The following is a 24,832-nucleotide window of genomic DNA, read 5'->3' as shown; positions in this document are numbered from 1 at the left end:
TTGCTGCTACTCTGCTTTATCCTACTGGTCCACATAAGGGATTAATAATACGGCATGTGGAATGATCTCACTACTCGTGAATTTTTATTTTACAGTCGGGTGGAGGGCCCAGATTATTGACCAGAACAGAGCCTGCTGGATTGCGAGAGGCCACAGAGAAAGCGTCAACAAGATGCTGCCTGCTTTGTATCTATCCCCTTTTCTCTGTTGAACCTGGGCCTCTCCTGGACACTTCTGGACACTCTCTCTCTCTCTCTCTCTCTCTCTCTCTCTCTCTCTCTCTCTCTCTCTCTCTCTCTCTCTCTCTCTCTCTCTCTCTCTCCCTCTCCCTCTCTCTCCCTCCCTTCTTCCCTCCCATCTACCTTCTCTTACTCCTTCCCTCCATTCCTTACTAACTTCTCCCTTCCTCTCTTGCCCATCCTTCCCTCCCTCTCAAAAACCCCCAGCTGGCAGCAGTAGGCCTTTGGGCAGTCACTAGATATTGGCATCCCTGAGTGGAAATGGGGCCCCACCCAACAGCCAGACCCCATAAGCCCCTGAGACCCTTGCAGCACCAGGACCCAGCAGCCTTGGGCCCCTGCACCCTTGCAAGCTTACTGTAGTAACTTCAGCAAATTTTTACATGCTTCAATGTTTTAAAACGGTCTACTCAGAACCCGGGGTTGGCCAGGCAGTGCCTGTTCTTATCCATTTCTGCAGCACCTAAGACATACTTTGGTGCTGAATTGTGTGTCTTCTTCCAAGTTACCATGTTCAAATATTGATCCCCTCAGAATGTGACTGTATTTGGAGACAAGACCTTAGATCAAGATGTTGTTGGCATATAGGTCAGGGAAACCTGACAATGTACATTTGGGAAATAATAAACTTCAGTGATTTCCTAGCTCTGAGATAGCCCAAAGGCATAGAAACCACAAACCTTTGAAATACACAAATTCTGAGCTTTTTTTGAAGAGAAATTGAGGCACCAAATACAGAAATCCAAGGATTCACTCAGGAAAGAATAGAACTTTCAGAAAAGGTGAAGCTATAAAGTAATACATGAGATTTTGAGAAGACCATCAACAGAGCAATATTTTCCTATGGTAATGTCTAAATGGACTTTCATGTATGCAAAACACCAAAATATATTTGGAAGAACTGTTCAAAAACTCCCTCCAAAACCTATTTGGGGCCCACTCTTCAAGAACAAATTTTTCCTCTAGCATGAATCTCACTTGTTTTCCTTTATGTTTTTTTTCTTACTTATTTCCTCTCAGGAAAAGCTTGTATTCTCTTTCAAATAGATATTTTTTTACTCTCTTTCTCTCCCCTCTAAATACACTTTCATAAAACTTTCTGGCTTTACCATTTAACATCCTCCTGAAATTTTCTGTGAGGGAAAGACCATAAACCCAAGACGCCTCCGCTGAAGATCTATACCTGGCAGTCCCTGAGCACTGTGGCTTGAGGATGATTGAGCTTTCTTTTCTTTCTTGCTTTTGTTTTTAGTAATATATTTATTTCAGCACCAGGATTACAAACGTGATTGTAGTTGGGTTTCAGTCATAAAAAAGGAACATACCCCCTTTACCAGTGCAACATTTCCATCACCAATGTCACCCATCTCTGTTCTTCCCTCCCTCACCTGTATTTGGGACAGGCATTCTACTTCCCTCATTCATTGACATTGTCATGATAGTTGTCAGTGTAGTTATTTCTCTATCTGCATTCACCACTTTTTGTGGTGAGCTTCATATACTTTTGCTGAATCCAACTCACTTAATGCCCACTTTTCTGAGCTTCTGACAACAAAGATAATCAAGTTAAACTTAGTTCCCTGTTGTCTGATGAGTATTGGGCGAATAGTTTCTCTCATTTTATGGGAGGGTTTTGTATTGTATCTCAGGCACTATTTTCTTTGAGGTGCAGAAGCTTCTTAATATAGTCCTATCTGTTTAAGAATAATCAGTGCTGGTGAAGATGTGGGGAGAAAGGAATTCTCATTCACTGCTGGTGGGAATGATGTCTAGTCCAGCCTTTATGAAAAACAATATGGAGATTCTTCAAAAAACTGGAAATTAAGCTCCCAAATGACCCAGCTATACCACTTCTAGGGCTATAACCTAGAAGCACAAAAATGCAATACAAGAATTCCTTCCTCATACCTATATTCATTGCAGTGCTATTTACAATAGTCAGACTCTGGAAACAATCAAGATGCCCTTCAACAGAGGAATGACTAAAAAACTGTGGTACATAAAAACAATGGAATAGTATGCAGCCATCAGAAGAGATAAAGTTATAAAATTTTTCTGTACATGGATGGACATGGAAACTTATGGTGAGTGAAATAAGCCAGAGGGAGAGAGAAACAGAGTAATATCACTAATATATGAGTTTGGTGGGGAGAAGGGATATTTGTGACATTGGTGATAGGAATGTTGCACTGGTCATGGGGGCTGTTCTTTGCATGACTAAAGTCCAACCACATCATGTTTGTAATCAAGGTGTATAAATAAAATATTAAAAAATAAAAGACATTATTGTTATAATGCCCAGAGATGAATGCCAGCGGACTGGCTCACAATATGAAGTTCACCACAAAGAGTGGTGAATGCAGTTAGGGGAATAACTACACTAAGTAACAATTACCATGACAATGATAATGAGAAAGTAGAATGCCTGTCTCAAATACAGGCAGGGGGTTGGGGCGCAGGGAGATTGGGGTCAATGGTGGTGGGAATGTTGCACTACTGAAGGGGGTGTTCTTTGTATGACTGAAACCCAACTACAATCATGTTTGGAATCAAGGTATTTAAATAAAGACAGTAAAAAGAGGCTGGCTTTTGGGTGAACATTTTTCAGTGTGGGATCCTGGACAACATGTTATTCTTTCCCATTTGTGTGTGGATTATTTCCTGCATAGGAAGACCTACCAGACTCGCCTCTCTTGTTCTACCCAGATTGGAGGCACGGGATTCTCTTTCACTGGGTTTTGTGGAACATTCATACTATTTCATACCAAACTTCTAAGTTCTCATATCAAACATATGTTGGAAGAGACTGAAAATGTTAAAACTATATACTAGTTGCAATAATACTCACCCTCACATCTCCCAGAAACACACGAATCATCCAGGGTCTCAAGCTCATATATATTTTTCAGACAACCAGAATCTGTCTCCATCTGATGCTCTAGGAACCACTCCAATGAATCCAAGATGGCATCTTAATGGAAACCATTGACCATCCTAATGACCTCTAAAGAGCTTCCCCATTTCCATGTTCTCTGAGTCTCATTTCTTTCTGGACATGACTTCCTTTAACATATTTCATATTTACCTTTATGTGTTCATTATTTGAATAATTTTTGAGATACATTACTGGCTTTATTTTATTTATATCTTGAGTTGTTCTATTGCCCACATTGTTTTCTTCCAGATCACACACCTAACATCCTTCCTTAGATTTTTGACATTAAAGATTAGAATGCTGTTCTTCCACATACTTCCTGTGGTCTCTGATTTTCTTCATATTTTTTCAAGGTTACATTTGTGTCACTCACTATCCTAGAGGAAATGCAAAGAAATTCTCTAATGTAACTGGACCAAAGCTAGCGGTGGCATATAGTGGAATAGTGGAATATTTTGGGGGTGCCATGCTATTTACCTACAAATAATGTTCATTTTCTACCATTGCATAATTGCATGCATATAATTGTATGCTTGTGAATAAGATACTTACTTTATTCTTGTCTTATCAGCATAATACCAATAAAATTCCCTCATGGGGTAGCACATACTGCTATGGTTGCATGCATTTCTGTCATTATTACTACCATTACTGTACTGATTATCTCTCTTTAGGCACTTATATATGGAAACAAGTATTGTTCGTGTATCAAAAAGGAGCAAAGAGAGATGAGCAAACTGTAGGATTGCAGTGTAGTAGCTACAGGACCTGAGTCCATGTGGCTACCAATTAGAAGTTGCTTAGTAGGGATATCCTTTACCCCTCTGCCCATCTATTAGAACCCAGACTAAATCTTCGTGGTTGGTCCTTACAGAACATTTGCTAGAGCATATCTGTGTAAGCACTATACTTTTACAAGGAACAGGCAAGAACCGACATGTCAAAACATTTCTTGGTATGCTTCAAGAGAGGTTTTGCTTTAACTTCCTGGAACATCAACCCAAAATGCTTTGTGTGGTCATTTTCTAAGACTCAGGGACTCAGAGAGCTACATACCTCAGTTCACATACTCACTGCCACAAGCCTGAAAAATGCTGGCATTCATTTTAGATCTGTCTCCTGACAGCTGAGGTTCATTCCCTGGAGCTTGCATTCTAGCAGTCTGAAGTTGCAATTTCTCTTTCTCTTGGCCTCAGGGTCCTAAGGTCCCCCTCTTTAATGCCCCCTCCCTCTGCTGACATTGGCAGATGATATTTTTTAATGAATTTTGATATTGTGTGATGAATTTTGACATTGTTATGGATTATAGTGTTTCCCCCTCTCTCCTTCGCCTTGAAAATTTCCTTTGGCCTTTTCTTTTCTTTATTCATCTCCTTGAACTTTTCTTCCTAACTGTGTCTCTAAAGCTGAAGCTCTTTCTATGTGCTCTTTCCTCTCTCCTGAAATTCCCACTACTCTCCTTGTCTTAGAACTTTTACTTTGTGTTGCAAGTCAGCCCCTGAAGAGGTTGACTGATGGAGGGATGGAGGATGAGGTCTTTCCCCTCCAGCTCGGAGCACGTGTCTGCCACCCTGTCTAGCCGACGGTTCTGAGGGTTCTGAGGTGAAACGGCGGGTAAACAGTTTGCAGACAGTCAGGATTGTGGAAATATTAGCTTTATTCAGTGGACAATACTGAAGTCCAAAGCCTCAGCATCAGTTCCTGCCAAAAAGCCCCTCGCCTTCCACAGACCCTTGTTTTTATCCCCCAGAATCAGGTACCACCCAATGGTGAAATCAGGTACCACCCAATGGTGGAAGCAGAATCAGGTACTACCCTAGGGTGGGGGCAAAATGCCAGGTCACACCCTAGGGTAGGGCACAATCACCATCAGGTTAGGGTCAGTAACATAATAATCCCCTAAAATATTTACATACACAACACTTTGCATTGCTATACTTATAATTCTTTTTGGTTGTTATATCATTCGTTGTGGAAGAAGGATTTGAAACCATTTTTGTTTAAGCATTATAATATTTGTTGTGATAGAAGTATTTTAACAATGGGACAGCAACTACGTATACCTGATATATTATTTTGTAACATGAACTGTTTTAGAGTATTCATTGTTTGGTTGTGTTTTGTCACTTGAGTGTATTGGTTTCTTTTTCTTGTAATATGGAACCATTATTTGTCTGTCTATCTGTGGTTTTGTGTTCTGTGTAGTTAAAACATAGAGAGATCTTTTGGAAAGAATGTCAATTCTCCCTTGAAGTTGATGAAATTTGGCTTGAATTCAGCAGAAATAGTGCTAGTCTGTGTGTGTCTTTGTAACTGCAAGTTTGATTTCTCTGCTACAGATGGCAGATAGTGGCAGAGGAAGAAATAAAAAGGATCAGCAACTTTGTGTGAAATTTATAATGAGAATTATTGTCAGATTTGTTTGTGAATTGAATTATGTGGCATAAGTGTGCCTTTTCTAAAAGTGTTTGTGTAATTAAGCTTAGTGCATTGGGTGGTGTAAAGTAATTATTAAATTGGGAATTAGGAAACTTTCTAAATTCAGATCTGTAACAGTTAAAAGATTATCCAGGGAGAAAGAGCAATAAGGAGATAAGGGCACTAAACTTCTTTTGTGTATGCCTCTCAGGGATTTTAAAGCAAGTTAATCACTCGTAATAACAGATTATTAATAAAAGAAAAACCTTTTGGTGTTCACAATTCAAACAGACACAAAGTGTTAACATTTGAGTCTTTTATATTCCTATTAGAAAATTTATTTTAATTTTTAAGACATTTAAAAAATATATTAGCTGATTTTGTTAAGCATCAACTTAATGATTTGCAGGCAAAACCTATTCAGGTACATTATCATTGCTTAGACTTACAGAACAGAGGCTTCCCAGTGGAAACCTGTGAGACTGTGAACACCACCGCATAAGTCATGATAAGGTCATACACAGGAACAACTGTGGAGACATCTCGGCATGGTACCTTACCCCAGCATGGGCCCTTAAAATGGCATGTCAAGGAATACTGCATGGCCTGCAGGCTAAATTTACAAGGTCAAGTCAATGAATAGGGCAGTATGGAAAACCCCCCAAAATAAGATTTCTCTTTTTCACATCTTGCTTAATAGAGTTGCCCATCTCCATCCTGAGATCTTCAAGTGGGGCCACACACTGGTTCCTTTGTAATTTCAGGACTGGAAAGCCTAACTAACTATGGAAAGGCACAATCAGGCCCAGAGTATTTGGGATTAGAGCACTAAAACATCATTCATGCGGGCTGAGCCTATAAAATGGCGTGAAGCACAGTGACATATAAGGAGACCCTGGAATACGACCCCTTTGGGCCCCTTACCGTCCATTGCCAGTGGGATTCCATGGGGCGATATACCTCGGTGAAACTCCTTATAACTACAAGCATTACCTGTGAACTGCTTGGCATTTGCATGACAAAAGTGCTAAAGCTAATCCAAACAGGTTAAATGGAATAATCCGGTGCTTGCCATGTAAAGTGGGCTAACCTTAAAAGGATGCCTGGACCTCTCTGTTAAGCAACAACCTATTGGCTATATTCCTATGTTTGGATAATTTTCTCTAGTATTGCCATGGGAACATTGACTTCCTTCTGCTTTTGTTACACAGCGACTCCTGATATGGGAGCTGAAGCTCCTTTAAGAACAGACAGAAAATGCAGGGTTGAAATGCAGGGCTTTATGACAAGCATAGAATTTTGCTAAAAGCAGACAGATTTGAGAATTGATTGTTAACCATTTAAGACTTAAGGGCACCTAACATAGAACCATAAATCAGGTAACATCGAGAATTAAATGTAAACATTTAAGATCCCCTTATCTGTATATTCCACCTCCCGGAGATAGGTCCCATTATCAGTACATCCCCGACGTGATGGAGACAGAGCTCATTATTTGCACATTCCATCTCATCTGCCAATGGATCCTGTTATTCATCCTATTCAATATATTTACCTCTTATTGACATATTTACGAGTGGAGCTGTGCCCACAAAAATGTATTATTATGTGGAAAATGTTGAGGTTAGCCTTTTTAAATGATATTGTAAATTTTAGGAGTAATTAATATTATGAAAGTAACTAAATTTTATAAGCAGGTTGTCAACAAGTATCAAATGTAATTTTGGTCTTAAGCTTCAAGTGCTAATGTATTCAACTGTCTTTTACTATATGTCATCAAATGTCTTTAACTATATTTTAATAATCTAACCATTTTGTTAATTTAGTATATGAAAATTTAACATGAATTTCCTGGTAATTTACAAATTATCAACTTGAGGTTTTCAAAGTAGGGACATTTATTTGCTTTTTAAAGTCAGTTTTTCATACATTTAATAGTCATAGTTTATGTTCTTGTATTTAATCATTGAAATTTTAACACTTTATTGCAGCTGTCTTACTGTTTTACTGTGAAACTATTTTAAAGGGAACCTGTTTATTTAAAGCTGATAATAGCATACTTCAGAGTGAAAACTCCTTCTACAGTGCTCATTAACTATTTTACTTAAAATTTTAAACTGCTTATTAACCATTTTACTTAATGTTTTAAACTTCGGATTAGGATTGTTTTGAAAATGTTTTGTGCCAAATCTAAACCTTAAAGCTTTTATTTTCAGCAAAGCTCTGCTCCATCTACACTGAGTGCTTCTAGAAGCTGAAAAAGTTTTCCTACAAAATTTTTTCTTACAAACATGCCAGCTAAAGATTTAAAAGTGCTTGTCCAATTTTATCCGGGTCAATTTTTCTAACGTAACTTTTGAATCAATCCTTTTGTCTGTTTATGTGTGTGTTGTGCTGAATGAGTGGCTACTAGTGTGAAAAGTTTTGTTTGGTGCTGTTTGGTTTTGTGTGAAATGTCTGTATCTCTACATTTCATGACAAAATACAATTTTCAAAGCCTTATTCATTTTTAAAATTTTAATTAATTTTTTTCACAACTTGGTCAGTCTGGTCACTTAGCAGCTGACAGACTGTGGCATCCTCAACCTCCCATTATGCCTCTGTAGCTATAGATCCCAATGTTATGCTACACTTCATGGCCCCACTCCCTCCCAAACCTATAACCATTTTGCCTCTTGCTAAGCCATTTCCTTATAGACCTCCTACAGTCGTGTTTTCACCCACCTCAAAAGAGCCTGCAACCCCTGCGTTATCCATTGTTCTATGCTTCCAGCCCACCATTCCTGTCCTGCTGAATTTATCTGCCCAACCCCCAACTTCCCTACCCCCTGCTGCAGATTGATGGAACAACTTAAGACTTCCTCTTTTTGACAATGGAGGGGGGAGGTCAGGGAAGGGGAAAAGCCATGAAGCTCTCTCTATCTCTCTCTGTCTTTCTCTTGCTAATTACCATCTGAGCTTACTTAAGGTTCTTCCACCATTTTTCAATTTGGCTACCAAAACTTCTTATTACTGCTTCTGAATCCTACGCTGTTGGGATCAGATCAATAATTTAATTTCTTTTGGTGCTGTTATTTTCACAGCAGAAAAATATTTTAACAATAACAACTAGAGAAGCCTGAGAGATAGCACAGCAGTAAGGCTTTTCCCTTTGCATGCGACCAATACAGATCAGAGCCCAGTTCAAACCCGGAATTCCATATTGGTCCCCTGAGCCTGCAAGGAAGGACTTCTGAGTGAAGAGCCAGGAGTAACACATGAGCACTGCCTGGTGTGACCCTTAAAAAAAAAGGATGTAATGCCAAGGCAAAGGGAGTTCAGCCCACCAGATGTATCCTAAAATTTTCCCGGTGGGGCGAACTGAAATAATCCCCACGGTGTCCTCAAATGGATTGCTGTGGACGCCTTTTTTCCCCTGCATGGATGGTTGAGTAATTCCCGAAGAGATGCTTGGCATTACATTTTCGGTCATTTGGCTATCTCTTCTTTGTAAATCTCAGGCAAAATTGTGGCCTCTATCAAATAATTTGGCTCAGAAATTTCAGCACCAAAGATTACAAGAGAATCCCTTATAATGGAGCCCAACTCAGTAAGAACAAGTTTCTAGGTATTTCCTATTTTTTCCTAACCTTTGTTTCGCATTTGAGGTTGATTGTTAAAAACGGCTTTAGCGTTACCCTTCCTTTTGCAATTAATTTTGCCTTGTTAAGTTAAACTTCCTTCTCTACACCTGTGACTGGCTTACCCCTATAAATACCCCTGTTTAAATAAACTGGAAATTCATTCTTGCTAGAAGATGAGTTGTCCCTACACACTCGGTGTGTGATCATCATTTTTTCGACATTATCCCATTTGTCCACTCATACTCCCGCTTTCTTCTCGTGAAGGACTCCATCCCACTAGAATTGCTGAGACGCAAGACACCTGTACCATTAGTTAATCATGAACTCTGTCAATTCTGTGTCTTTTCAGTCAATTGAGACTTTTCCAGTTCAGAGCTTCCTATACAGCACCATCTATTTCAGAGTCTTTTGCTTGTGGAGATAAATGGTATGTATTAAAGGCAATGAAAAAAATGGATATAAATTCCCCCCAAATACCTACACAGAGTTAGGCCTATATCAAATGTTTTACAAATAAATGGACAAATGGACAGAGAATGGATGGGTGAGGAGCTGGATGGAGTAGATGGATGTAAAGAAGGAAAAAGTGATTGAATACATGAACAGATATGTGTGGAAGAATGGATAGATGGCTGTTGGATGAATAGATGGATGGATGGATGACAAGTATGTAAATGTGCATATTAGAAATTATTTTCCCCCAGAGAACTTGGTACCTATCCTTCTCAATCATTTTGTTAGTTCTATGATGTGATTGGCATTGCCATGTTAGTAGCTAAGGTTCTTTTAGTTCCACATGCCCCAGTGAACACTACACATAATGTACCCAAAAGCGGAGGTAAACTGGAAAATTTTCCTGAGCAGAGTATTTTTATACCCTTAGGAATTCACCTGAGGCATTGCCCGGAGTTATCTGAGGAGGTATTTCTTACACACTGGTCATCAGACTTGTTGTTGATGTTGGCTACTCTTTCCACTTCTCATATCAGGTCCTCTTCCCACAGAAGCAAATCTTGAAGGTTCTGTAGTCATATCGAACTCCTAGCACCTTGAATGTGAGTAAAGCTTCTCTTCTAGTTTCATATTCTTCCCTGTATTTTATTTTTGTTGTTGTTCTTGTTGAATATTTATTGTTTTTTGGCCACACTTGGTGATGTTTGGGGGTTACTCCTTGCTATACACTTAGAAATTGCTCCTGGCTTGTAGGACCATATGGGACACCAAGGATCAAATCCAGGTCAGCCTGTAGCAAGGAGTTTTTCCTACCTTTGTGGTATCACTCCGCCCCCCCCCATGTTCTTCCTTTGGGGGGAGGGTCACTCCTGGCAGCGTTCAGGGACTATTCCTGACTCTATGCTCAAAAATCACTCCTGGAAGGCTCAGGAAACCATATGGGATGCCGGTATTCGAACCACCATTTTCTGCATGCAAGGTAAACACCTTGCCTCCATGCTATCTCTCTGGCCCCACCATGTTCTTTTTAATAGAGGTGCCTTCTTTTTCTGACTAGTTAATGACTAAGCTTCAGCAGTGAGGAAGACAGCCAAAATCAGAGCTTCTTTCAACCTTGCTGAGCACTCCAGAGCGATTACTTACATGGCAATACACAAAGGGTCTTATTGCTGGTTCATCTTATTCTGAAGTAAAGAGTCAAGTATGGAAAGACTGGCAATCTGAAATTGAGTCAGGGTTTTATCAGAGACCACCTGTAGACCTTTGTTGAGCAAACCTCAGGTTTCTCTGGAGTTTGTTATGAGAATTAAATAGAGTATCATTCATAATCCCTTCATTATTCAAAAGATGAGAATTTGAGAAAAAGTTCAAACAGAAAGACTTGGAAAAGATAAAGAGATTAAAATAGGAGGAAATATAATGAGACTTTCAATAAGACAGATTCCCATAGGAGGTGGTAAAGGAATGGTGTAGTGTCCAGTCCTGCACTCTGTCTGATCGTGCAACAGAAAACCTTACTAATTTGATCAACTTCCCCCAGAAACAAGTAGTATACTCAGAGGTGGGGAATGCTTCAACTGGTACACATAAAAATACAATAGAATATAAGTCTAATAGGAAAGTCCAAGGATGGAAGGGGATATGTCAAGAACTCAATTATTAGAAAGTTGACTCTCATCCTGAGAATAATAGATTCATTTCCCTAAAGATAAATATGTTTTTAAATGAATGTTTTTCATTGAAATACTATTTGATTTTTTTATTTTGGTAAATTGATCTTAGGTTCATCTGGTGGAATTAACTCACAATATTTCCAATAAAACCATAAAAGTATTTTCCCTCACAAAATATCTAATATTTCTTAAAGTCACAATAACTAAAAGTGTGATACTGGCAGGAAAATGTAGGCAAGTATGTGCCTAGAGTAATACAAAATGCCCTTAATATGATGTGATAATTGGATGCTTATATCAATGGCTTTTTGAATGCATGACGAAAGTTTGGTTTAATTTCTTTTTTTTTCTTTTTTTTTTTTTTTTTTTGGTTTAATTTCAATACATTGTCTACTGGAGAAAAGAAATGTCTTATTCTTTCTTTACTTTTCTTCCCTCCCTTTTTTCATCTAATTTCTTTCCTTCTTTCCTTCCCTCAGGCCTTCCCTTTCCTTCCTTTCTTCCCCCTTCCTTTCCTCCTTTCTTTCTTCCTTTAAATCATTCCTGCTCTCCATTCCTTCCTTCCTTCCTCCTTCCTTCCCTTCTTCCTTCCTCCTTTCTTCCTTCCTTCCTCCTTCCTTCCCTTCTTCCTTCCTTCCTTCCTCCTTCCTTCCCTTCCTTCCTTCCTCCTTCCTTTCCTCCTTCCTTCCTTCCTTCCTTCCTCCTTCCCTCCCTTCCTTCCTTCCTTCCTTCCTTCCTTCCTCCTTCCTTCCCTCCTTCCCTCCTTCCTTCCTTCCCTCCTTCCTTCCTTCCCTCCTTCCTTCCTTCCCTCCTTCCTTCCCTCCTTCCCTCCTTCCTTCCTTCCCTCCTTCCTTCCTTCCCTCCTTCCTTCCTTCCCTCCTTCCTTCCTTCCCTCCTTCCTTCCCTCCTTCCCTCCTTCCTTCCTTCCCTCCTTCCTTCCTTCCCTCCTTCCTTCCTTCCCTCCTTCCTTCCCTCCTTCCTTCCTTCCCTTCCTCCTTCCTTCCTTCCTTCCTTCCTTCCTTCCTTCCTTCCTTCCTTCCTTCCTTCCTTCCTTCCACCCTTCCTTCCTTCCTTCCTTCCACCCTTCCTTCCTCAATACTCAGCTGTGCTCAACACTTACTCCTGATTCTGTGCTATAGATCTGGGCAGAGCTAAAGTATCATTTTGGAAGTCCAATATTGAACCCCAGTCAACTACATGGAAGGAGAGCACATTGCTCTTTATACTATTGCTCCAATTTAGTCCTTACTTGTATTTATTACTTCACACCAAAATTCCAAACAGATCAAGTGCCAGTATAAAAATGTTAAATACTATAAGACATGGTATATTTTATTTTTATAGTCTTGGGATTGAGAAAGTTTTTTTTATTATCTTAACAGGGTTTGTTAATTCATAGTGTGAATGTTTCACATCTTTCTGATGAGAAGTGAAATAGTAAACATTACAAGACAATTGATGGGTCAGAGAAAATATTTGCATATATGATATATACATATATCCCCAACATATTTAATAAGAATTTCCTAAAACTTGGGCCAGAGAGATTATGGATAATGTGACTGCCTAGTATGCAGCTGACCCAGGTTCAATCCCTGGCACCAGATAAGACCCTCTTGAACTCCACTAAGTAATTCCTGAGCACAGAGCTCGGAGTAAACCCACTACTGAGTGTGTCCCCCACACACTAAATTTTTTTTCTGCTGCTTAATTAAAATGTGACAAAAAGATAGAATAAAAATAGAAAAGAGTAAAAAGTCTATTTTCATCTGTTAAATACTAATAATTAATATGATGCCAATATCCAATCTCAGGAAGAAAGTGGGAAACAGGCAATTTCACCCAGAGTTTGCAGAAACTTATTAGCATGGATTCTTTAGAAGGCAAATTTGCAAAGCCTAGATAATTTGCACGACAATTTGTAAATAACCTTATAGGATTACACACATGTTGATACACATAACAACAAAGCTATTGAAAATAGAATCATCTACAGAAAGATGTTTTTAATTTACACAATACAACCATTCAAATAAGGAAATGAAGGACTAGAGGTTTCCAAAGAGACTGGAATGCATGGTTTTCTCCAAGGCATGCAAGAGACTTGGGCTTGATAGCCAGCATTCTGTGGGCCCCCTTAAGCAGTGCCAGGAGCAATCTACTACCACAGAACTAGGAGGTACCCTGAGTACTTTCATGTGTGACCCCCAAAAAAGCCCCAAAAAGTGAATAATGAAAAGATACTACTGATATAATGACCAAGATCTTACTGATAAAATGGCCAACTCTGCCTGTTATATATTATTAAATAAAAACTTGGTAGATGAATTTAAAAAATATAATTTCACGAAATTTTGTCCTTCCTTTCTTTGACTTTGAGCCAAAGAAGTTGGTACTAAATGTTTAAATGTATTTATTGCAGGTAACAGAATGTAGAATATAATTTTTTAATTTATTCTATATCTCTCTGTCTCTTAATTGGTGAAATTATTCCATTGACATTGAGATAAATTATTGCCATGGAATTTTGTGTTATCTTTCTATAGAAGTTTAGTGTGTTTATGGCTTTGTCTTGTTTTATCCCCCTAGTTCTTCTCTTAAAGGCAGTTTCAAATCTATGACATTCCTGAATTGTTGTTTACCTGTAAAGTTGTGTATCATTCTTTCAAATATAAATGTGAGTCTGACTGAGTAAAAAAAAAAAATATATATATATATATATATAATTTCACTTAATTTTGAAGTGTACATATCTAATGGTCTCTCAGCTACTTTTCGGTGTAGATCTTGCCTCTTCATCTAAAGCAGGGGTCCTCAAACTTTTTAAACAAGGAGCAATTAAAGTTCCTCAGATCATTGGAGGGCCAGACTATAGTTTAAAAAAACACTATGAAAAAATTCTTATGAACATTGCACAGATTTTATTTTGAAGAAAATAAAAATAACTAAATTCAATATTTTAAATGAAGAAAAAGTAAAGTTACGAGGAGGAGTCGAGAGACAGAGAAATGTAGAAAGGGTTGGACAGTATAGTGCATATTCCACACATACACACTGCCAGCAGGAATAAAAGAACAGCTAAGCAGGACAGGCAGTGGTGGCAAACACATCTGGTAGGTTTCAGGACCGCTAATCTAAAGCTCTGAATCCAAAATATTATAAACCAACATACAAGTTCAACATATGAATCAAAGTGATTATGTCTGCAGAGCAAGATGAAAAGGGAACAGAAAGTTAAATTTTTATTTTATGTTGCAGTGATAGTTTCATTAAGTAACATATTTATAATGATTATTTCTCTCATTATAACTAAAATCTAAGGAAAACCCAAGGGGTGAAGTCAGTACTTCTTTATGCCTCCTCATCTCTAGTCACCTATTTGTTTGGCTGTGCTGTTCCCCTATCCAGCCTGACACCACTCCCTGCATCAGGGATTTTCAGATCCACCTACAGGGGAAACATTACTGGGCAAGCAGTTGAGCATGCAACAGCATCAGGATGGACTCCATGTTCCTGAGTTGTGCTTATAAAGACCCCTCTCCAGATGACCCTGGGGCCTCTATGGACAAGAGCCACCGGAAGTGCTATGGGTGATAGTATCTTGCTCTGCCAGATATTGACAGCACTCTGTGTTCATCTAGGATGAAATTTCGTCCTTTCTTCTTTGGGCTACTGATGACCAGTATGGGACTTGAAATCTATGCTCAATGGATGTCTGGCCAGGAAAACCTCTCAACTCCAAAGATTATAGAGCCTCAGATGTCATCAGTTCCAGGGGTTTTAAAAATTCAGGACGATGTGAGAAATCGGCCAAAACAATTTTATCCCACAAAAATAAGGCCAACTCCAAGCATTCTACCATCTTCAACAACTGATATTATAGCCACAAGGTACATAATCACCTCCCAAAATCTCGAATTATCCTTTGAGCTGTATAGAGAGTTAATGAGCACCAACCGAGACAAGAATTTCATGTTCTCCCCGCCAACCTTCTCCCTTGCCCTCACTATGCTGGGTCTCCAGGCTAGCCCACAAACTCGAAGAAATATCCTGAATAGTTTGAGCTTGTCATCCATGGTGATCTCTGATACCCCAAGTTATAGCGACCATTACAACCTTGGGAAGTTCCTTCAAAGCCAACTACCATCCTCTGAAGGATGCCAGTGCGAACTACGCAGCATGGTTGTTGGAACTCAGACTTATGAGCAGTTGCAAGAAAAGTTTGTTAACATGGCCTGGAATAGTTATCATACCAATGTTCTCGTCTTACCCCCCACACTACCCCAGACAACCGAACACCAGACCAGTGCCTTCAAGAAGGAGAAAACTCAAGACCAAAAAGGACCGTTTAAAAAAAGAAATACTTTTGATTTATCTAGTGCCATTTTCTTTAAAGGTAAGTAAAACTGTCAAGAATATATAGAGGGGTTCCATCCCACTTAGTTTCAAAGATAATCAATTTATCATTTTTCCTAGATAGCCAAATCCAAACCAGCCTCTCCCCTTAGGCTAGGTTATACTGTTATACTAGAACTCCTTTTCTATCACTTGTCCTTTCATTCCTCACTTCCATCCTCATTTATTTTTCTGGTACCTTTTCTTTCATCTCCCCTCTAGACCCAGCTCTCTTCTTCCCAAAGTCACAGCTCAAGGAAGCTCATAAGTGATAAACCACATCACTTAAGAGGCATGCAATAGAAAGAACATGTATTGCCCTTCCAATGGCACCAAAAAACTTTACATCCTGTGCAGGACCAAGGGGACAGTTCAGGTTCACACTCATTGAATCTAGTTCTACCAAGCTAACCTAAACCCTCAACTAATCTTGAACAGCCCCTTCCCTTCATACACACCCATGATACTCCCTATTGAATGGGAGCCTTTGGGATCCCCTTGGTTTAGTCCATTTAACCTTCTTTCATAAATTTTTTTTCCTTAACCAATCCTTTCATAGGCTCAGCATAACTTCTGATCTGCTTTTGGGGGAGAGTCTATTTCCCTTTTACATAAAATCTACAAAATGCTTGTTTCATAAGTTTATCTTCAACCATTTTGGTCTTATTTTTTAACTAATTTTTTACACAAAGAAAGGTCACACCACTATTAACTAAGTTTATTTTGGGGGTGGGGCACACCCAGTAGTGTTCAGGGGTTACTCTGACTCTACACTATGTAATCACTCCTAGCTGGTTCAGGATGCTGGGGCTAAAACCTAAGTTGGCCTTATATACTGCAAAATCCTGTCCACTACCCACCTCCAAATTACTAAACTAAACTATTGCTCCAACCCAAATGGTCTTAACTGGTCTTCCTCTTTCCACCTCACCCTCACTCATGTTCCACATGCAATATGAGGTGACCTATCTAGTAGCTAAATTTGGCCACACAACTCCAGAATTTAAATCTTTAATATACTGGAGAGATAGTACAACAGGTAGTATACTTGCCTTGCAGAAGGCCAACCCAGGTTTGATCCCTGGCAGCATATATTAAACCCAAACATGAGTGGTCCCTGAGCACAGAGCCAGGGGTATCCTCTGACACCACTGCGTGTAGCCGAAATAAACAAATGAATAAAATTTTAACGATCCCCAACCCAATTGTAGAATTTAGGATAATGTTCTGGATTATTAGGATGGATTTGATAAGGATCTGTTCCTGGCTGAATTCTGGGGTTATATCTCTCATCACCCTCCCTATTCCTTGTCCATCCAGAAGACTAGTTAGAAAACAATGTTCTTTTCCTAACCTATATATTCCCCTGAACCTACGAACCTTAACACAGGCCACTCTGTGGCCCCCTATCTCCTCTCTGTATAATGCTGACTATGCCATATTTCATTTCTCACTTCAGCTCAGGGGTCTCAAACTCGTGGCCCGCGGGCCGCAAATGGCCCTCCGTACAATATTTTGTGACCCTGCCCTGGAGGAATCTTTTTGTTTTGTTTTGTTTTAGTTGTTTGGGTCACACCCCCCAATGTTCAAGGCTTACTACTGACTTTCCACTCAAGGATCACCCTGACTTTGCCTCCTGCAGCCTGCAAGTAAATTGAATTTGAGACCCCTGCCTCAGCTGCAAAATAGTCACCCACTGAAAGTCTCTTATAATCGTCTCCCCAACTAAACTTGCCAGATTTAGAAAAAAACAGAAAATAACGAAGAATACTTATTTAAAATATCATTTGCTGTTTCTTCAAAATCCTAAATTCAAATGTAACTAGACATCCTTTCTTTTATATAACATCCTGACACAACCCACACACATAGTAGGTGATGATGGGAAGAGATGTTTTGGGTCTGTCTGTCTTCTTTTTCTTTCTTCTTTCTTTCTTTCTTTCTTTCTTTCTTTCTTCTTTCTTTCTTTCTTTCTTTCTTTCTTTCTTTCTTTCTTTCTTTCTTTCTTTCTTTCTTTCTTTCTTTCTTTCTTTCTTTCTTTCTTTCTTTCTTTCTTTCTTTCTTTCTTTCTTTCTTTCTTTCTTTCTTTCTTTCTTTCTTTCTTTCTTTCTTTCTTTCTTTCTTTCTTTCTTTCTTTCTTCTTTCTTTCTTTCTTTCTTTCTTTCTTTCTTTCTTTCTTTCTTTCTTTCTTTCTTTCTTTCTTTCTTTCTTTCTTTCTTTCTTTCTTTCTTTCTTTCTTTCTTTCTTTCTCTCTCTATTCCCTGTCTCTGTGTCTCTCTCTTTAGCATTTATCAGCACCTAATATTATTTCTTCAATTGATCAAGTTCTTAGTTTCCCTTGGTCTATAGATCCCCATAGACATGGACAGGACTACAACATCCAAGTGAGGCACATCTGCTAGTATAGGGCTAATACCCCCTAAAATAGCTCCTGAATGAATAATCTGTCTCTCAAAGGGCTGTTTCTCGCAAAGAGAAAAATAAGTCTCTTAAAGGTTCCTTGCCAGGGATGCTGGCAATGACTTCTCCTACTTTCCATCTCACTCTTCAGGGCAATGGACAAATTTCTTCGAGAAGAATCTGACAATGTCTTTCCGGGTGAGGAGTGACTTCCGGGTGGCTGTGCCAGCTATGCAGCATGAGGGCCTGTTCCGTCTCCAGTACTGCTCCCCACTGAAGAGTTACGTCCTTCAGCTGCCTTACACCTGCAACAGCACTAGTTACTTCATTATGCCCAACAATCGGAGCAACAGGGCAACAGAAAATATTCCATTGTCTACGTATATTGAGGATTGGATTCTGCCTTTTCCACCAAGGTAATAGTCTAGCTCTCTACTTTCCTGCAGGCAATAAGACCATCGCATATCTCATATCTTCCCCACTCAGTATTCCTCTACCCTGGACTCTGGACCCCTGACAGGAAAACTGGGACTAGGTAATACCACACAGGATCAGTCGGGACCCAAGTCCACAACCCTGTAAATCAGCCTTGTAGCAATTCCAGCACCACAAAATCATCCTGGTCTAGCGCTGGTCTTGCTTTACACCTTTCTTGGTGGGGGAGGGGATGTTGATCACTTTATTTAGAAAGTCAAAGTCTTCAATAAGTGAAAAACAAAGAAATTTCTACCTTAGCTTTGAATCTTTGATCATAGTCCACATGTGTAATCATACCTGTAAACAAATGTCTGATCCAGTGAGTGGGCCACCCACCCATCTTTCCAGCTCAGATACCAACACATCCTGTATGGCATCTTCCTGTGTAAAAGGAGTGGGGAGCACAGGCTAGGCCCCTACTTTCTGCCCCAGCAATTTTTTTAGGACAATACCTGGCAATAATCAGGGCTTCCTCCTGAATTTGCACTCAGAAATCACTCCGGGTAGGGCAAGAGGAACCATATGGGATGCTGGAATCAAATCCATGTTAACTGTAATGGAAGTCAATGCTCTCCTTGCTATACTCTATCTCCAGGCTCTCTATCTGAGCTTTGATCAATAATCTAGCTCTCTTGAACTATTTGAGGTCTCTGCTACTAGGATACATTCTCTGCTGCAGTTTTATTTTGTATTCTGGTGGCACTCTGGGCTGACTCCTAGCTCTGTGCTTAGGAATTATTCCTAGCAGGCTTGGAAAGTCATAGGCGGACCAGGGATTAAACCGGGTTGGCCACATGAAAGGCACATACCCCACACACTGTGCTATCACTCTGGCCCTTCAACTGTGATTTTCAACCTTCTTATAAAGACCATCCACTGGCAGCCACAGCTCCATGGACCATCAGTTCTGTTCCTACAGAAGTCTGTCACATATAGACCTACTGACTCAGAATATTTTTTACTGATATCTCAGAGAATTCAAGTGCCTATTTTTTGGGACATCTTGGCCCAGACCCAGGATTCCCAGTGTTCCCCAGCTTTATGGGTCATCAAGGAGCACTTTGTTGCCCAGTGATCTTCCTGCACAAATGGTACTCTTCTCAGTCTCTCAATTTCAATGAGCTCTGGGTCCATGTGTGTCCTGTCTATATGGGATATTATGTGGTATCACTGGGTACCAGTCACAAACACTTCCTTCCTGCCAGATGCGACTACCAAAAACATCCCTAATATGGAGCAATGGCTCCTGAGAAGATTGTGTCACTGCTGTTCCAGACCACATACCTGCTGCTTGTACCCTGGCCTGGTCCAGCTGTGTTCCTCCCCAGGATTTTGTCACCACTTGCAGCCTGTCAAATTGCAAGCAGACAGGACCTCAGTGTTCAGCTGGACATAATTTTCTCACTCTTGAATGTCTTTCTTGGGAACACTCAGTCCTTTAGTTAGGAGCACAGAACTAGAACCCAGGGCTGGCTGCTCATAGACAATCCCCCACCCCAGGGCCTTTGAGGTACAGGCATAGGAAAAATAGGGCCAAAGGGGAAAAAGGAGACACTGATCCTCAGCTCTGATTAGGGGCCAATCCACAGTGCAAGATATATGGTCCTCGAGAAAGTGATACCCAGGGCTCTGTTTCTGAGGTCTGAGGGTGGCCACATTCAGCCTGTGGGGCCAGGCAAAGACCAGGAGTGGGATCTTGGCTCTCTTGGAACCACATGCCTTGGGGAGACATATGGGGTTTCTTGGGGAGCCTTAGGAGAGCAACAGCCTCTCTGAGGCTGCATGTCAGGAAAGACATTGATGGTAGTTCCCACTCTAGGAGGAGGATGGGCATAGAGACATCTGCCTGCAGAAGGCCCTGATCAGCTCATAATTTGGCTATCTAGGAAAAATGATATATTGATTATCTTTGAAACTAAGTGGGATGGAACCCCTCTATATATTCTTGACAGATGTACTTACCTTTAAAGAAAATTACACTAGATAAATCAAAAGTATTTCTTTTCCCAAATGGTCCTTTTCAGTCTTGAGTTTTCTCCTTCTTGAAGACACTGGTCTGGTGTTCGGTTGTCTGGGGTAGTGTGGGGGTAAGACGAGAACATTGGTATGATAACTATTCCAGGCCATGTTAACAAACTTGTCTTGCAACTGCTCATAAGTCTGAGTTCCAACAACCATGTTCGTAATTCGCACTGGAATCCTTCAGAGGATGATAGGAGACTTTGAAGGAACTTCCCAAGGTTGTAATGGTAGCTGTAACTTGGGGTTTCAGAGATTACCCTGGATGACAATCTCAAACTATTCAGGATCTTTCTTCGAGTTTGTGGGCTAGCCTGGGGTCAGGCATGTTAGAAATCAGAGGTCACTCTTTCTACATTTTCCTCTTTTTTCTTGGAGTAGCATGTGGAAACTGCACATCCCCAAATTCACTGTCTCCGGTCTCAGTTCCCTGGAGAATCTACTGCCCAACATGGGCTTCTGGGACATCTTTAGCCCCAGCCACGCAGGCATCAGTGGCATTTTCGTGAAGGACCAGAACTACAGCATTGAGAGGGTGAGTGATTGGGTCTGACTCCCAGCCATTTTCTACTATTCACCACCTTTCACCACTGACTAGGGTCTCCCAGCAATGCCATTCCCCCTACCCAACCTGAGCGTACATGTACCCTTACCATGAAGGACCCCCCCCCCCCCGCACCAAATCTGAGGCAATAATCAAAGATTAAAACAGTGTGGAGCAAGAGAGATAGTTCACAACTGACCTGACTTCAAAACCTGTTAGCCCATGTGGTCCCCAGATCTCTGGCATGTTGATTGACCTGAGCACAGAGCTAGGAATAAGCCATGAGTACTGATGGATGGGTGTCCAAAATCAAACATATCCAAAGCTTGTTTCCAAAAGGCTAAAACAGTAACTGATAATTCTCACTGGTGACTCCAAATCAGGCAGGATGTGGGGTGAAGGGCTAAGGAAAATTGACCAATAGTTTACTAGGTAGGTCAGCTGAAGAAGATGAAAGGAGTCGATGGTTCCCTCCACTATAGGCTGGACAACTCTCCACGTACACACACATACATGCAGAAGGGTCTTGTCTCTTATCCTACAGTGCTGGGGATCAGTTGTGGGAGCTGGGACTGTAAATGGGGGGCTTATGTGGGGCCTGGGTCTTAGCTTTGGAGAGATTAGGCCATGGCAGCATAGACTAAGGTGGCAGATAGCAACTGCAACCATCAGAAAGCATGGCCACCAGAACATAAAGAAAGATTGGATCTTAGAGGCACTTCTGAGATGGACACTCCAGAACCTGTGTTTCTAGCTTAGATGTACTGGGAGCGGAAGAGGAAGAAGTGAAGTGAATAGGAATCTCTGAGAATCCAGGAGAGAAATGGTGCAAGACGACTGAGGTGGCCCTTTAATACCCTTTAACACTGGGGGGAGGGGCGCAACAAATAAAACATTCCCCTTCTCAGTGGGAGAGTCCAGTGGGGAGAATGAGCACCCCTGGTCCCTTGTTGATGGGAACCTGGAGTGTTCCAGGGCCCCAGGCAGCCTCTGTTCTGGACAGAAACCACCAGCCCCATGCTGGCCTCCCTAGTTAACTTCAGAGCTCTGTGGTCCCCAGGAGTGGCTAGAAACTCACAGCTTGGCTCCTCACAGATGCTTCATGGGGCACAACTGACTGTGGATGAGACAGGAGTCAAAAATAAGAAGAAGTATCAAACAAAGTACAAGCCCCGCATCCGGACCTTCTATTTCAACAGACCCTTCGTGATAGTCATTCTGACCCAAAACAATGAAGTCATCGTCATGGGGAGAGTTATGGATCCTATGAATAATACTTAGATGACAAGAATCAAGGCCACTGTTTTTCTGTGCGGGAAGAATAGTTCAAGGAGGAGCATTACTTGGATTAACAATTGAGTCATCAGTACCCAGATAGCCACACACTCACAAGCATGGCCTACCTGTCTAATCATTGGCTACCAGCTGAAAGCTTCATTTCCTTCTGAACTTCTCCTTCCACTTTCTATGACCTCTCTGGCTTTGTCTCTGAGAAAGAGAGCTGGGTTTGTAAGAGAATTGTTTCAATAAATCAATAAATGTTTATCACTGTTTGGGGTGTGGTTGAGTGGGCAGTCTCTGAGTTGCTAGGAGTATGCGTTCATCATGGCCTAAAAACTGTGTGCAAGAAATGGGTGGGAAATGACCAGTGTTCTCATCACTCTCTGCTGAGAACCCTTGACCTGGAGTAGACCAAAGCCTGTGGGTCAAGAACTTTGCAGGAGGGACATGTGGGAAGCAGAAATGAAGACTAGGGGAAGACCTGAAGCACACCTGAATACATGCCAGGTGAAGCATGTGCCCACCTATCAAGCTCCTGTAAAGAAAGACCTGCTATAAGCCCCCCCCCCCCCAAGATTGCCACCAGAAGCATCTACATGTGGAAACTCTCCCTGGGAGAACTAAGGGTCCCTTCAACATTTGGTTTTGTCAGTCACCTGAGTTAACCTTTCCTCCCCCTACCCCCACCCCAGCAATAAGTGCATAGGTCCTGGGACAAGAGAGAGAGAGAGAGAGAGAGAGAGAAAGAGAGAGAGAGAGAGAGAGAGAGAGAGAGAGAGAGAGAATCAGAGAGAGAGAATCAGAGAGAGAGAATCAGAGAGAGAGAATCAGAGAGAGAGAATCAGAGAGAGAGAATCAGAGAGAGAGAATCAGAGAGAGAGAGAGAATAGTTCCCAACTTTAGAACATATATGGTAAGGGTGAGCATGTTGACTGGGGGTTCAGAGGGAGAAGGATGGTATCTGGTTGGTGAGTCCCCTCTTGCTATGACTAGAATGGGGCTTAGGAGCCCCACCAGTGATTTTGCATCAACCTGGTTAGCACACTGCAAGGGTGCTGTCAATATCTGCCCCCAGCACCAGCAGTTTGGGGTGGGAGGAGTCTCCAGGGCTGACCTGTGCTGCTTGGGGAGACCCTGTGGTGCCAGGAATCAAATCTAGGTTGGGCACAAGTTAGGCTTTTGCCCCAATTGTTTTACTATATCTTGGTCCCAGGGTGCCTGTACTTCTAGTGATGTGGGTCACATGAGTTAAGAGACCATAGATCCATTGTAGGCAGAGAGGAAGGAGGATGGGAGTGGGACATCAGGGGGCTGGGAGGAAGCTGCAGCACCTGTCATTCATCCCAGGGGCCCTGTCATTGCAATTCCAACCCCCACAGTCTTCTGCCCTTCTGCCTCCTTCCAGCTCATTCCATTGAAACCCAACTCAGCTTGCTTTCTGCCTATTGAGATATTGCAGTGAGGTTCCATTCCCAGAGCCTCTCTTCAGACACATCCATACTTCCACCCCTGCGGGGAAGGGGAACTCACTGTGAAATCTCTGGGGCCTTCAGTTACTTTAACTTCCTCTACTTTGTCACAATTGTTTGTAAAGTTGTCTATTCTGTCTCCTCACTCCACCGCCAGGTCTGCTGGAGAAAGGAAGGTGCCACCACAATTCACTTAGAATTTTCTATGTCTATCTTAGTAGACCTTCTTTATCTGCACACTGATTACTCTGGACAAAAGAGGGGAAAGTGGCATGCATGACATCCCTTCATTAACAATACTGAAAACAACAGGGTCAAAGAGAAAAAAAAAGCCTTACCCAGAGACAGTCAGGGATGGGTTTGTGGGAGGGAAATGGGGGACACTGGTGTGGGAAGGTTGTATTGGTGAATGGTGGTGTACATTCTATGACTGAAACACAATGATAAACATTTCTATAACCATAGTGCTTGAATAAATAAATTATATATAATATATAATGTATAATTATATACATACATACATACACATACATACATACATACATACGTACATACATACATAAGGATCTCTCCTGGCAGGCTTGGGGGACCAGAGGATGCTGCCATCTAGCCTGATTGTCTCTGTGTAAGCCAAACAGTATACCCACTGTATTATCTCCCCAGTCTGTATTCTCTTATTTTTTCAATAAACCTTTGGCCACTTAAAAAAAAAAAAAAAGAATTCACCATAGCTAAAGCTCAGGAAGCACTGGGTTCTGAGTGCCAGTCACTCTTCACTGAAAGCCTTTATAGACTCCCAGTCCTTGCCAGTAAAGATTTCATGCATACCCTGGAACCCCTTCACCTCTCCTTAACTGCCAACACTGCCCCCTACAGGCACTTTTCCACCAATGCTGTTGCTTCCTT

At 41.1% G+C, this 24,832-nt stretch overlaps 1 protein-coding gene across 1 annotated transcript; it reads left to right on the top strand.

The window, feature by feature from the left end:
* The first annotated feature begins 15,025 nt into the window (after positions 1-15,025).
* Positions 15,026-22,457, top strand: LOC126004280 (plasma serine protease inhibitor-like). Its single transcript, XM_049770740.1, has 4 exons — positions 15,026-15,737; positions 18,288-18,552; positions 21,014-21,167; positions 22,272-22,457. Exons 1-4 carry the CDS (start codon positions 15,026-15,028, stop codon positions 22,455-22,457), a joined length of 1,317 nt encoding a protein of 438 aa, XP_049626697.1.
* Positions 22,458-24,832: the final 2,375 nt, after the last annotated feature.

This window comes from Suncus etruscus, chromosome 3, assembly GCF_024139225.1.
Source record: "Suncus etruscus isolate mSunEtr1 chromosome 3, mSunEtr1.pri.cur, whole genome shotgun sequence".
NCBI classification, from domain to species: Eukaryota; Metazoa; Chordata; class Mammalia; order Eulipotyphla; family Soricidae; genus Suncus; species Suncus etruscus.
This window is presented reverse-complemented; position numbering and strand designations above follow the sequence as displayed.

Bases quoted from the DNA above. Each gene is read 5' to 3' on its own strand.
- LOC126004280 (XM_049770740.1), top strand. From the start codon at position 15,026: ATGGGACTTGAAATCTATGCTCAATGGATGTCTGGCCAGGAAAACCTC. The intron at 15,738-18,287 runs GTAAGTAAAACT...CTCACTCTTCAG, and splicing joins TAGTGCCATTTTCTTTAAAG to GGCAATGGACAAATTTCTTC. The intron at 18,553-21,013 runs GTAATAGTCTAG...TTCTTGGAGTAG, and splicing joins ATTCTGCCTTTTCCACCAAG to CATGTGGAAACTGCACATCC.